The 13,767-nt window shown below is 48.7% G+C and overlaps 1 protein-coding gene across 2 annotated transcripts in view; it reads left to right on the top strand.

The window, feature by feature from the left end:
- The window catches only part of ATAD1 (ATPase family AAA domain containing 1), a 64,807-nt gene that overhangs the window by 40,651 nt on the left and 10,389 nt on the right, over nt 1-13,767 (top strand). For both annotated transcript variants that reach the window (XM_075348733.1, XM_075348734.1), the window contains exons 7-9: nt 5,154-5,243; nt 6,207-6,257; nt 7,471-7,604. In XM_075348733.1, coding sequence (XP_075204848.1) covers nt 5,154-5,243; nt 6,207-6,257; nt 7,471-7,604 — 275 coding nt within the window. The remainder of the gene's footprint in view (nt 1-5,153; nt 5,244-6,206; nt 6,258-7,470; nt 7,605-13,767) is intronic.

The raw sequence follows: 13,767 nt of genomic DNA, 5'->3' as shown, positions 1-13,767 counted from the left end.
TCCCAGGCTCGGGCAGGTCCCAATTGTCCTCGTCCAAAAGGGCTCAAAAGGCTCAGAGGGGCTCAGATTCCGGCCGGGCTCAATCACGCCCAAGGAAGGCAGCCGGAGGAACCGCTACCAAGGCGGTCTCCTCATGACTTTCAGCTCTCTCTCTCCGCATCCGCGGTTGGTGGCAGACTCTCCCGCTTGGCGACATTTAGCTGCCACAGGTCACAGACCGGTGGGTGAGAGACATTGTGTCTCACGTGTACAGGATAGAGCTCTGTTCTCGTCCTCCGGCTCGATTCTTCAGAACCCCCCACCGAGCCGATGCTCTTCTGCAGGCAGAAGGAGTGGTAATCCCTGTTCCTCTTCAGGAACAAGACACGGTTTTTTCCTCCAATCTGATTGGGGTGCCAAAAAAGGGTGGCTCTTTCCGTTCCGTTCTGGACCTAAAACTGCTCACCAAGCACGTGAAGGCCAGGCGGTTCCGGATGTAACCCTCCGCTCCGTCATTGCCTCAATGTCTCAAGGAGATTTCCTAGCATCAATAGACATCAGGATGCTTATCTCCACGTGCCGATTGCTCCAGAGCACCAGCGGTTGCTACGTTTCGTTATTGAAGACGAGCATCTTCAGTTCGTAGCCCTGCCCTTCGGTCTGGCGACAGCCCTACGGGTTTTCACCAAGTTCAGGGCAGCAGTGGGAGCAGTCCTGCACTCTCAGGGTCACTCTGTGATCCTTACTGGGACGATCCACTTGTCAAGGCACCCTCTCAAGAGGCATGCCAACACAGCCTGAACGTGGCGCTGGAGACTCTCCAGAGTTTCGGGTGGATCATCAACTTTTCAAGGTTAAATCGGGCACCGACCCAATCGCTGACCTATCTGGGCATGGAGTTTCACACTCCCTCAGCGATAGTGAAGCTTCCGCTGGACAAGCAGCGTTCACTACAGACGGGGGTGCAGTCTCTCCTTCAAGGCCAGTCATACCCCTTAAGACGCCTCATGCAGAGGCAGTCACTTTCGCGCAGTTTCATCTGCGTCCACTTCAATGGGACATGCTTTGCCAATGGGTTGGGGAGTCGACGTCCCTAGACAGGAACGTCTCCCTTCTCAGACGGTCAAGGACTCTCTTCAGAGGAGTCCATCCTTCAGATCAATGTTCTGGAAATCTGGGCAGTGTATCTTGCCCTGCAAGCCTTCCAGCAGTGGCTGGAAGGAAAACAGATCCGAATTCAGTCGGACAATTCCACAGCGGTGGCATACATCACCCACCAAGGCGGAACACGCATCGCCAAGCCTACCAGGCAATCCGGCGGATTCTGATGTGGGTGGGAGACAGAGCATCCACCATATCCGCAGTTCACATCCCGGGCGTAGAAAATTGGGAAGCAGACTTCCTCAGTCGCCAGGGCATGGACGCAGGGGAATGGCCTCTGCACCCAGAATGGTGTCAGAAAATCTGTAGCCGCTGGGGGATGCCGGACGTCGACCTAATGGCGTCTCGGCACAACAACAAGGTCCCGATTTTCATGGCGCGGTCTCACGAGCAAAGAGCTCTCGCGGCAGGCGCCTTAGTTCAGGATTGGTCGCAGTTCCAGCTACCCTATGTGTTTCCACCTCTGGCACTGTTGCCCAGAGTGCTACGCAAGCTCAGCTCCGATTGCCGCCGCGCCATCCTCGTCGTCCCAGACTGGCCGAGGAGGTCGTGGTTCCCGGATCTGTGGCATCTCACGGTCGGCCAACCGTGGGCACTCTCAGACCGGCCAGACTTACTGTCCCAAGGGCCGTTTTTTTCCACTGAATTCTACGGCCCTGAACCTGACTGTGTGGCCATCGAGTCCGAGATCCTAGCGTCTTCAGGATTATCTCAAGACGTCATTGCCACCATGAGACGGGCTAGGAAGCCGACGTCTGCCAAGATCTACCACAAGACGTGGAAGTTATTCTTATCTTGGTGCTCTGCTTAGGGAGTGTCTCCCTGGCCATTTGCATTGTCTCCTTTTTCCTCCCTTCCTGCATCTGGATTGGGAAAAGGTTTGTCGCTCGGCTCCCTTAAAGGACAAGTCGCAGCGCTGTCGGTATTCTTTCAGAAGCGCCTAGTACGACTTCCTCAGGTACGCACGTTCCTGCAGGGGGGTTATCACATTGTCCCTCCGTACAAGAGGCCGTTAGACCCATGGGATCTGAACAGGGTATTAATTGCTCTCCAGGAGCCGCCCTTCGAGCCTCTGAGGGATGTTTTCACTTTCTCGACTTTCACAGAAAGTGGCCTTTCTGGTAGCGGTCACGTCTCTTCGGAGAGTGTCCGAACTAGCAGCGCGGTCATCCAAAGCTCCCTTCCTGGTGTTCACCAAGATAAGGTAGTGCTGCGCCCGATCCCAGAGTTTCTCCCTAAGGTGGTATCCCCTTTTTATCACAATCAGGATATCTCCTTACCTTCCTTTTATCCATTTCATCGATATGTAATGGCTTTGCATTGTTGGATCTGGTGTAGAGCACCCAGAATCTACATTCCCGCACGGCGCCCCTGCGCCGCTCGGATGCACTCTTTGTCCTTGTCACTGGTCAGCGCAAGGGGTCGCAGGCTGCAAAATCCACCCTGGCTCGATGGATCAAGGAACCAATCCTTGAAGCCTACCGTTCTACTGGGCTTCCGGTTCCATCAGGGCTGAAGGCCCATTCTACCAGAGCCGTGGGTGCGTCCTGGGCATTACGGCACCAGGCTACGGCTCAGCAGGTGTGCCAGGCGGCTACCTGGTCGAGTCTGCACACCTTCACCAAGCATTTTCAGGTGCATGCCTACGCTTAGGCGGATGCCAGCCTAAGTAGATGAGTCCTGCAGGCGGAGGTTGCCTCCATGTAGGGAAGGGCTGTTTTTACAGTCCAAACTTGAGGTATTCATTTACCGACACAGGGACTGCTTTTGGACGTCCCAATCGTCTGGGTCTCCCAATGGAGCGCCGAAGAAGAAGGGAATTTTGTTACTTACCGTAAATTCCTTTTCTTCTAGCTCCAATTGGGAGACCCAGCACCCGCCCCTGTTTCCTTCGGGATTTTTGGTTTGTTCGGGTACACATGTTGTTCATGTTGAATGGTTTCAGTTCTCCGATGTTCCTTCGGATTGAATTTGTTTAACCAGTTATTGGCTTTCCTCCTTCTTGCTTTTGCACTAAAACTGATCAGCCCGTGATCCCACGGGGGGTGTATAGCCAGAAGGGGAGGGGCCTTACACTTTTTAGTGTAATGCTTTGTGTGGCCTCCGGAGGCAGTAGCTATACACCCAATCGTCTGGGTCTCCCAATTGGAGCTAGAAGAAAAGGAATTTACGGTAAGTAACAAAATTCCCTTCTTTGTTTACTTACCGTAAATTCTTTTTCTTATAGTTCCGTATTGGGAGACCCAGCTCCCTCCCTGTTGCCTGTTTGCAATTTCTTGTTCCGCGTGTTATCACCGGCTGTTGTCGTGGACAGAGTCTCCGGTTGTTCCGGTTCTTGCTCTGTTTTTACTTGTGGGTGGCTATTCTCCTTCAGCTTTTGCACTAAACTGGTTAGATCTGGTTCTCCAGGGGGTGTATAAGCTCAGAGGGAGGAGCTACACTTTTTAGTGTAGTACTTTGTGTCCTCCGGAGGCAGAAGCTAAACACCCATTGTCTGGGTCTCCCAATACAGAACTATAAGAAAAAGAATTTACGGTAAGTAAACAAAATTCTCTTTAACAGCATGCGTACCTCCTATCCATTCATTCTTAATGTGAGTGCAAGACTTGGTCAAGCACTTTATCGAAGTTATCTTTTTTTTTTTTTTTTTTTTCTGGTAAATAGCCACAATTAACATTTTTTGTTATTTTTATTATTATTAATAATATAATAATAATAATTTTATTTTTATTTTTTTTGAACAGCGCATTTTGCAGGGGTGATATTGTATGTAGTCTGTGGTGGGTATGTATGCTCTGGCAGCTCTTTACCAGTCTGAACCCTGAATTGTTTACATATGTGTTTGGAGTTCTCTGTGTACAATATTGTGTTGTGAGGATACGTGTGGCCAGAACAGTTTGAGTGTAAAATCTTAGTCAGCTGTTTGGGAATCTGTAAAGTTATCTATTCAATTTCCATAAAGCGGATCACTACCCGGCCATTATAGTATCAACTGAGAGAAGTGGGGGGAAAAAAAGGGGATCGGCTTGTGATCATAAGTGTGCATCCATGTATGGGTTGGTTGTGTTAATTAGGGTAGTGAGTGTGAAAACATGCTATTTGAATAAGGCAAAAACTTTGAGGACAATATTAAATTGTCACATGCTTATGTGCCTGATATCCAATTCTGTTCCAGTATTTGTGTAATAATCTCACTTATGATCAAGTATATTTAAAGTAAGGTTGGGTGTCTTCCCATATGTATGTACTAAATTAATGGTGTTTATATTTACAGTAGTTAGCTTGGGTGTGTTCCCGTACTTATGTAGTAAGCTCAGTTCTCTTCCCGTATTTATGCAGCAAGTTTGTTTCTGTTCCTGTGTCTTTGTAGTGAGCTTGTTTCTGTATCTATGTAGTAAGTGTTGGATCTTTTGGTGTAGATATTATAAATAAAAATTATGATGTATTGAGTCCACTCAGTGGTTACTTTGGTGTAGTAGTCTACTGCATTTGTATTTGGGATGTTGATTTTCCGTGTCTGAGACAAACCACTAGTTATAATAAAATATTATGGTGTTATAGCACTGTACTACGCTGCCACAACTACATCTAATGCAAAATAAATGACAATACTAATTCTTAGTCCTTCTGAGTGATCAAACAGTTGCTAACAGCTCGATAATGTATATAGAATTGCAAACCCTTAAAGCCTTTCTACCTTTGCTGTTAATATGCAGCAGCCTCAGGGAAGCCGGCTAAAGATGGGCACGGGCAACTCGTGAGCCACTAGTATGGGCTTGTCCCCCAGACTAAAACTTGCCAGGCATTCCCTGGGAGCTGTGGATGCCAGAGAGTAGTAGGAAGCTTGCAGTGTACTGGTCTAGCAGTCACTATGTGGTTGCTGAACTAGTGTCCTTTGGATCTCTTTGCTCTACTCTAGTTTATATGTATATTGTTTGCTATTCATGCCCATAAAACAAACTCTATATCATGTTCTCAATATTACTCATAAGTTTTCCTCCATTCTGGCATAGGTCATTGTAATGGGAGCCACAAACCGACCCCAGGACCTGGACACTGCAATAATGCGGAGAATGCCGACGAGGTTTCACATCAATCAGCCGGTACCTAATCTAAAATGATATAGAGAAAGTAATAAATTACTTAGATAGATGGGATTCATCTCATGGAGGGTAACTCCTAAATCAGTGGGGTGGTTTTATTTATTTTGATGCCCTCATACATTGGAACTTGACTGAGTAAGACACTTGAGTTACCATCCACCTTTTGGTTAGCTGACCCGCCACTCATAACTGGCACAGTGAGTGTTTCCCAGTGTTGTAAATACTTCAAGGGTTATTACCATCTCCACCTTTTGATGACAAATGGGAATTGCTTTTTCTAGTTATGGAAATAACACTTCTAGGTCAACCCCTTCTCATTCCCCATGTTTGGCTCCATAACAAAAGCTTATACTCCCCTCCCGTGTCGTCGTAGTTCCTGCAGTGCCGATGCTCGCTCTCCCGGGGGTCATGTGAGGTTGTGACTGCATGCAACTAATCACTGCCGGCTGCTCTCACCCCGCCTTCACACGTATGAGTAATCAACAGGAAGTGGGTGGCAGCCGGAGCTTTCACTTCCTGTTGATTACTCATATATCTGAAGGTGGGGAGAGAGAAGTCAGCTGTGATTGGGCTCTGGGCTCGTGTGACTTCACGTGAGCCCTATGCAATCCCCATAATGGTTGTTGGATTGTATGGGTTGTGCAATCAATTAGAAAGGATGATAGAGCTCATTACTCAGCAGTATTATAAATGATAATCATTTTAGGTGTAATTATAGCAATGTTACTTACACATCTGAATATACAGTATATTATGTTGCGGCCGTATGACATTTATGCCCCTAACAGTTACCTTTGATATAAGTGAAGTCTATGCCCTAAAAGTATTTTTAGAAGAAAACATTTTTTTTCTTATCGATAAGCAACTTTTCGAGTTTATGTAAGACTTCATGTTTATAAAGCAAAGTGATAGCACACGTTCACGTTTCCTCTTTGCATTACTATCCTTTCCCTTTCTTTCCAGTCTATGAGACAGCGAGAGGCCATCCTGAACCTTATACTGAGGAATGAAAATGTAAGTAACATTTTAAGTGACGTTTCCATCTCGCGCTTCCTTCTGTAAGAGACAGTAACTAATCTGACACTTATTGACACCTGTGGTCATATCAAGGACATGTGTAATGTTTTAATCCCTTTACAGTAATGATTTCCACACCCACTAGTCAGCTTGTCATCCTGGGAAGGGCAGTCCCACATTACCATACCTTACATTAAAGGTCTTTTCCCCTTTAAAAATCATTAAAGATGAGTTTTAGACATGAAAAATTCAGCTAAAATTAGAGTTCACAATTTTTTTTTTTTCTCCTGGATATTTTATTTCCATCAAACGTATTTGAAACTAATTGTGTGTGTGTGTGTGTGTGTGTGTGTGTGTGTGTGTGTGTGTGGTCTCAGTAAACATAAACTCACCGAGTCCTGCACAGCTCCATTCTGGTACGGTCATCACTGGGCCTTCTTAGAGTCTTTTGGTGTTTTGCCGCCTTTTGGTTTCTTTCGCCACATACTGTGCTGATTATGTGACGTCATGATATCACACAGCCTAGTCAGCGCAGGAGATAATAAAAAATGGCCCAGTGAAGATTGGACCAAAGAGGAAGGAGCGGTGTTGCATGGCAGGAGAGATCCGGACCCTTATAATTCAATGATGGCAGGACCCGATTTTGCTGCATTTGCTTGAAACTACCCAAAAAGTTTTGATTCGGGCAAATCTGATTTTAAACAATTAGAAATTCAAGACAAATTAGATTTGTCTGGAATCGATTCACTCGATAGGTTGTCTTCTTAGCTGTCTTTTTTTTGTTAGTTAACAATACATACAACCTACCTGAATCCTGCCTGTAAAATCTGCCAAATTCTGCACCGTTATATACATGACTCTTTGCTCGGTAGTGGGGGTGTTGTACGCCTTGAACAATGTGCATGATCAAGAGAAAAGATTGAAAATCTGCACTGGCCACAAGACTGTTGTTCCTATCTAATACTTTATCATCATTATAAGTGAAGTCCCTACTGATCCGGCTCAGTGATGATGTATTCTGCCTGTCACCACTGACACATTTCCATAGCGTGAACTGGTACAAGGCATGTAGAGTGTACTGTATGTTACTAGAATTGCAGCCCTGGGATATAGACTATAACATATTTATGTTGTTTATTTAGGCAGTAGATTATGTTGTTTATAAGGGTACTGATTATATTGTAACAGTTTTTTGTCTCTTTTGCTACAGGTGGATGTACGCGTAGATTTGGCGCAGATTTCTAGCTGTACTGATGGATTCTCTGGAAGTGACCTGAAGGAGATGTGCAGAGATGCCGCATTGCTGTGTGTCAGGGATAGTGTAATCTCCAACACAGAAGAAAGGTTAGCATGTTATGTACCGGAGCCTGAACCTGTGCTTCTGCTGCCTCCCTGTGTAGTATGTACAATTGAAACCAGAAGCTTACATACACTATTGAAAAAGACACATCTGCATGTTTTTCTCACTATCTGACATGAAATCATAATAAACCTTTTCCGTTTTAAGTCAATTAGGATTATCAAAAGTATTTTTATTTGCCAAATGCCAGAATAATGTGAGAGAGAGGGCAAGAGAGAGAATGTTTTAAGCTATTTTTATTACTTTCTGCCGTCAAAAGTTTACATACATTTTAATAGTATTTGCTATCATTGCCCTTAAACTGTATAACTTGGGTCAAATGTTTTGGATATCCTTCCACAAGCTTCTCACAATGATAGGAATTTGGGCCCATTCCTCATAGAACTGGTGTAATTGAGTCATGTTTGTAGGTCGCCTTGCTCACACCGGCCTTTTCAGCTTTGCCCACAAATTTTTAATAGGATTGAGATCAGGTCTTTATGATGGCCATTCTAAAACATTGACCTTTTTTTTTTTTTTATCCTCCAGCCACTTTGTAATCAATTTGGCAGTATACTTTGGGTCATTGTCCATTTGGAAGACCCATTTCCGCACAAGCTTTAAGTTCGTAGCGGATCTTTTGAGGTGTTGCCTCAGTATTGCCATATAATCCTTTCCTCATCATGTTTTCAATTTTGTGACCAGTCCCTCCTGCAGCAAAACAATTGGGATGGTGTTCTTAGGTTTCAAAGCTTCTCCCTTTTTTCCTCCAAACAGAACGATGGTCTTTATGGCCAAATAGTTCCATTTTAGTTTTGTCAGACCACAGGACATGTCTCCAAAAATTAGGGTCTTTGTTCCTGTGTGCATTTCTAAACATCAATTTTGGCTTTTTTATGTTTCTTTTGGCGTAATGGCTGCTTCCTGGCAGACTGGCCTGTCAGCCCGGGTGGATACAGTACTCGTTTCACTGTGGATAATGACCCAATCTTACCAGCTTCCGCCAGCATCTTCCAAAGGTTTTTTGCTTTTGTTCTTGGGTTGATATGCACATGTCTGATCTCTGGTACACAGAACCCGGCTCCTTCCTAGGCGATATGATGTCTGGACATTCCCATCTTGTTTGTACTTGCGTTTAATTGTTTTTACAGAGGAAAGAGGCACCTTCAGGTATCTGGAAATTGCACCCAAGGATGAACGAGACTTGTGCAAGTCCACAATTCTCTTGCTGAAAACTTGGCTGATTTTCTTTTGCTTTTTCCATGATGCTACACAAAGAAGCAGTGTGATTCCAGGTGTGCATTAAAATACATCCACGGGTGTGTCTCTAACACAGATGTTGCCAATAAACCTATCAGAAGCTTTCAAAAACATGTCATCATATCGGCTGTTCCATATTGTTTAAAGGGATAGTACACTTACTTTATGTAAACTTTTGATTTCTTTGTCACTCTATTGGGAGACCCAGACAATTGGTGTATAGGCTATGCCTCCGGAGGCCGCACAAAGTATTACACTCAAAAGTGTTAAGCCCCTCCCCTTCTGCCTATACACCCCCCGTGCTCCCACGGGCTCCTCAGTTTTTTGCTTTGTGCGAAGGAGGTCAGACACGCACAGCACAGCTCCACAAATTAGTCAGCAGCAGCTGCTGACTATGTCGGTTGGAAGAAAAGTGGGCCCGTATAGGGCCCCCAGCATGCTCCCTTCTCACCCCACTCTTGTCGGCGGTGTTGTTAAGGTTGAGGTATCCATTGCGGGTACGGAGGCTGGAGCCCACATGCTGCTTTCCTTCCCCATCCCCCTCAGGGCTCTGGGTGAAGTGGGATCCTATCGGTCTCCAGGCACTGAGACCGTGCTTCATCCACAACTCCTGTGGAGACTGCTGGATAGGAGCCGTGTACCGTTCAGGGACATGGCCCTGCTACGTGAAGGTACTCTGTATCCCTGTGGGGACCGCGCACGGCAACACCTCAGCTTTGCTGGGTGTGCTAGTGCACCGGGGGACCGGGTTAAACTGTGCCATTACACACTCAGCGTCGCTGAGTGTGTTTATATGTAGGGGCTACCGCGCTAACCGCCGCTGCCATGGGAAACTGCGGCGCGGCTGGGACTTGTAGTTCGCCGGGGACTTCGGCGTTGGCCGCGCTTTTACGGCGGCCACGCTTATACTCGAGTCCCCGGCTTGGCTTGCGGCCTAGTTTCCCTTTCTCCCGCCCTCAGCCCTGACAGGCAGGGGAAGGGCGGGACGCTGCACGGAAGAGCAGCACTGAGGGCTGGAATATGATTTCCATATTCCACCCCCCTCACTGTGCACAGTGTGAGCACCTCGGCTACGCCCACGGCTCCCTCCTCTCGTCAGGACGCCGCAGCCATTTCCTGTCAGCTCCTACGACGCTGCAGAGAGGGACAAACCCTGAGAGACCCAGACACGGTCTCTGGTGGCCTCATAACCGCTTTAGGCGGATGGTAAGCAGCACCTGTGGTGCTAGCCTCATGGTGCTGTAGTGTACTGATACATTATTTGTTTTTAGTATATATTTCTTTGTCGCTCCATTGGGAGACCCAGACAATTGGGTGTATAGCTATTGCCTCTGGAGGCCACACAAAGTATTACACTTAAAAGTGTAAGGCCCCTCCCCTTCTGGCTATACACCCCCAGTGGGATCACTGGCTCACCAGTTTTGTGCTTTGTGCGAAGGAGGCAACACATCCACGCATAGCTCCACTTTTTAGTCAGCAGCAGCTGCTGACTATGTCGGATGGAAGAAAAGAGGACACATATAGTGTCCCCAGCATGCTCCCTTCTCACCCCACTGTATGTCGGAGGTGTTTGTAAGGTTGAGGTACCCATTGCGGGTACGGCGGCAGGAGCCCACATGCTGATTCCTTCCCCATCCCTTTTTACAGGGCTCTGGGTGAAGTGGGATTTACCGGTCTCCAGGCACTGAGACCGTGCTCCATCTACAGCCCCTGGAGAAGATGCTGGATGGAGCGGAGTACATCAGGGACATGGCCCTGCTTCCTCAAGGTACTCTGTGTCCCCGTGCATTTGGCGCTCACACCGCAGCATGCTGGGTGTTGTAGTGCGCCGGGGGACATCAGCGCTGCGGCGCCTGTGCCATGGCCTCATTCAGCTTTGCTGAAGCAGGCTCACTTATGGGAATTGGTCGCGCCGGCCGCTGGGACTGCGGCGCGGCTGGCACTTGTAGTGCGCCGGGGACTTCAGCGCGGCCTGCGCTTTTACGGCGGCCGCGCTGATAACTAGAGTCCCCGGCTTTTGCGGCCTGCTTCCGTTCGTTCCCGCCCCCAGACCTGCCAGTCAGGAGAGGGGCGGGACGCTGGCCACTTCCAGGAATCGGTCGCGCCGGCCGCTGGCAGCGGCGCGGCTGGCACTTGTGGTGCGCCGGGGACTTCACCGCGGCCCGCGCTTTTACGGCGGCCGCGCTGATAACTAGAGTCCCCGGCTTTTGCGGCCTGCTTCCGTTCGTTCCCGCCCCCAGACCTGCCAGTCAGGAGAGGGGCGGGACGCTGGCCACTTCTATGAATCGGTCGCGCCGGCCGCTGGAACTGCGGCGCGGCTGGCACTTGTGGTGCGCCGGGGACTTCAGCGCGGCCCGCGCTTTTACGGCGGCCGCGCTGTTAACTCGAGTCCCCGGCTTCTGGGCCTAGCTCCCTTCGTTACCGCCCACAGCCCTGACAGTCAGGGTAGGGGCGTGACGCTGCATAGAGCAGAGCTGAGAGCTGGAGTATGTTTTGCATACTCCACCCCTCTCACTGTGTGCACTGTGAGTCCGGATTCCCGCACTTTCTCAGGCACGCCCACGGCTTCCTTCTCTACAAGGACACCGGCAGCCATTAGTGTCAGTTTCTGTACGATACAGAGACAAGTGTGGAAGACCCTGGCATTCTGATAGTCACACAATCGCTGTAACAGGCGTTAAGCAGCACCTGTGGTGCTAACCCCACTAGTGCAGAAGTGCACTTATAGATATGCTTGTACTATATACATTGCACTGTTTGGTCGCACGTTGTATATACCCTCCTGGATTATGCGGAGGAGTTATCAGCATATTCTCTGTGTAAAACAAAGGTGCAGAACCACATGTTTTTCTATACAGCTGGTACAGCATGTACGGCTATACGGCCGGCAGGTACATAGACTCCCATTGTATGCACTAATGGCCAGGGGATGAGGACGGTGTCTGCAGTATTTACTGACAGTTTTTCTGAGACTATGGCTATGATACTAGAAGCCTAGCAGTCCGGACATGTCTCTCACAATATGGGCACTGTTGAATCATTGATCCATGGCCCCCCTCAGTGTGAATAACTAACAGCTCCGGGAATGTCACACGCATCCCAGAGTCACGGCTCTGCACGGACGTCAGTCCCAGACAGCCTAAGTGGGCTCGCTATGAGCGGCCTCGGTTTCATCAGGGTCCTAACGGAAGGACTCGCTGTGTAATGAGGCGGAAGTAGCGGCTCAGGATTCTGATCCTGAGACCGCTCTCAATCTGGATACACCTGATTGTGACGCCATAGTAAATAATCTTATAGCGTCCATCTATAGAATGTGGGTTATTTCTCACAGCTCCTCCAGTGGAGGAGTCAGCTTCACGTATTTTTCTGGACCACTCTGCCTTCAGAGAGGCAGTCCAGGAACACCACACTTATCCAGATATGCGCTTCTCCAAACGGCTTAGGATACACGTTATCCCTGTCCCCTGACTTGGTCAAGGACTGGACCCAATGTCCCGAGCGGCATCCTCCAATCTCCAGGCTTGTAGCTAGATCCATAGTTGCAGTGGGAGATGGAACTGCAAACTCAAAGATGCCACTGACAGACAGATGGATCTCTGGTCGAAAGCCATCTATGAGGCTGTCGGCGCACCGTTGGCTCCGGCATTCTCTCCCTTGGGGCACTCCAAGCTATTTCAGCTTGTCTTACACAGATTGACACGGTTACACGTACATCTGCGCCGCAGGTGGCATCCTTAACCTCTCAAATGTCTGCATTTGTTTCTTACGCGATTCAGGTTGTCCTGGACTCTGCGAACCGTGCGGCGGTAGCCTCCGCTACTCCGTGTTTTTAAGCAGAGCCTGGTCTGCTCGTTAAGTGAATGGAAGGCAGATTCTGCTTCCAAAAAAAGGTTGCCTAACCAGTTGCCTTTTTCTGCTGACCGACTGTTTGGTGAGCGTTGGATGTAACCATCAAACAGTCCAGGGGTAAGGATTCATCCTTTCCTCAGCCCGGACACAACAAACCCCAACAGAGCAAGAGGCAGTCGGGGTCTTCGGCCTTTTCGAGGCTCGGGCAGGTCCCATTTTTCCTCGTCCAATGTGGACTCAAAAGGATCAGAGGAGCTAAGATTCTTAGCGGGCTCAGTCTCGCCCAAAAAAGCGACAGTCTGAAAACCCGCTTCCAAGGCGGCTTCCTCATGACTTGCGGCCTCGGTCGGTAGCAGGCTCTCCCGCCTTGGCGATATTTAGCTGCCATAGGTCAATGACCATTGAGTGTGAGACATTCTGTCTCACGGGTACAGGATAGAGCTCACTTCTCGTCCTCCAACTCGATTCTTCAGAATTTCTCCACCTCCCGGCCGGGCCGCTGCTCTTCTGCAAACAGGGTGCACTCTATAGGCAGAAAGAGTGATGACCCCCGTTCCTCTTCAGGAACAAGGTCACGGTTTTTACCCCAAATTCTTTGCGGTACCTATAACAACGGGCCGTTCCGTCCCGTTCTGGATCTAAAAATGCTCAGCAAGCTCGTGGACACCAGGCGGTTCCGGATGGAATCCCTCCGCCATGTCATCGCCTCAAGGTCCCAAGGATATTTCCTAGCATCGTTAGGCATCAAGGATGCTTATCCACACGTGCCGATTGATCCAGAGCACTAGCGTTTCTACGCTTCGTTATAGGAGACGAACACCCTCTGTTCGTAGCTCTACCTTCCGGCTAGCGACAGTCCAACTGGTCTTCGCCAAGGTCAGGGCAGCAGTAGTCACAGTCCTGCACTCTCAGGGTCACTCTGTGGTCCCGTATTTAGACGATCTACTTGTCAAGGCACTCTCTTAGGAAACATGCCAACACTGCCCGAACGTTGCGCTGGAGACTCTCTAGAGTTTTGGGTGGATCATCAACTTTTTAAAGTCAGATCCGACCCCGACC

Source organism: Anomaloglossus baeobatrachus, chromosome 5 (genome assembly GCF_048569485.1).
Source record: "Anomaloglossus baeobatrachus isolate aAnoBae1 chromosome 5, aAnoBae1.hap1, whole genome shotgun sequence".
Taxonomy (NCBI): Eukaryota; Metazoa; Chordata; class Amphibia; order Anura; family Aromobatidae; genus Anomaloglossus; species Anomaloglossus baeobatrachus.
This window is presented reverse-complemented; position numbering and strand designations above follow the sequence as displayed.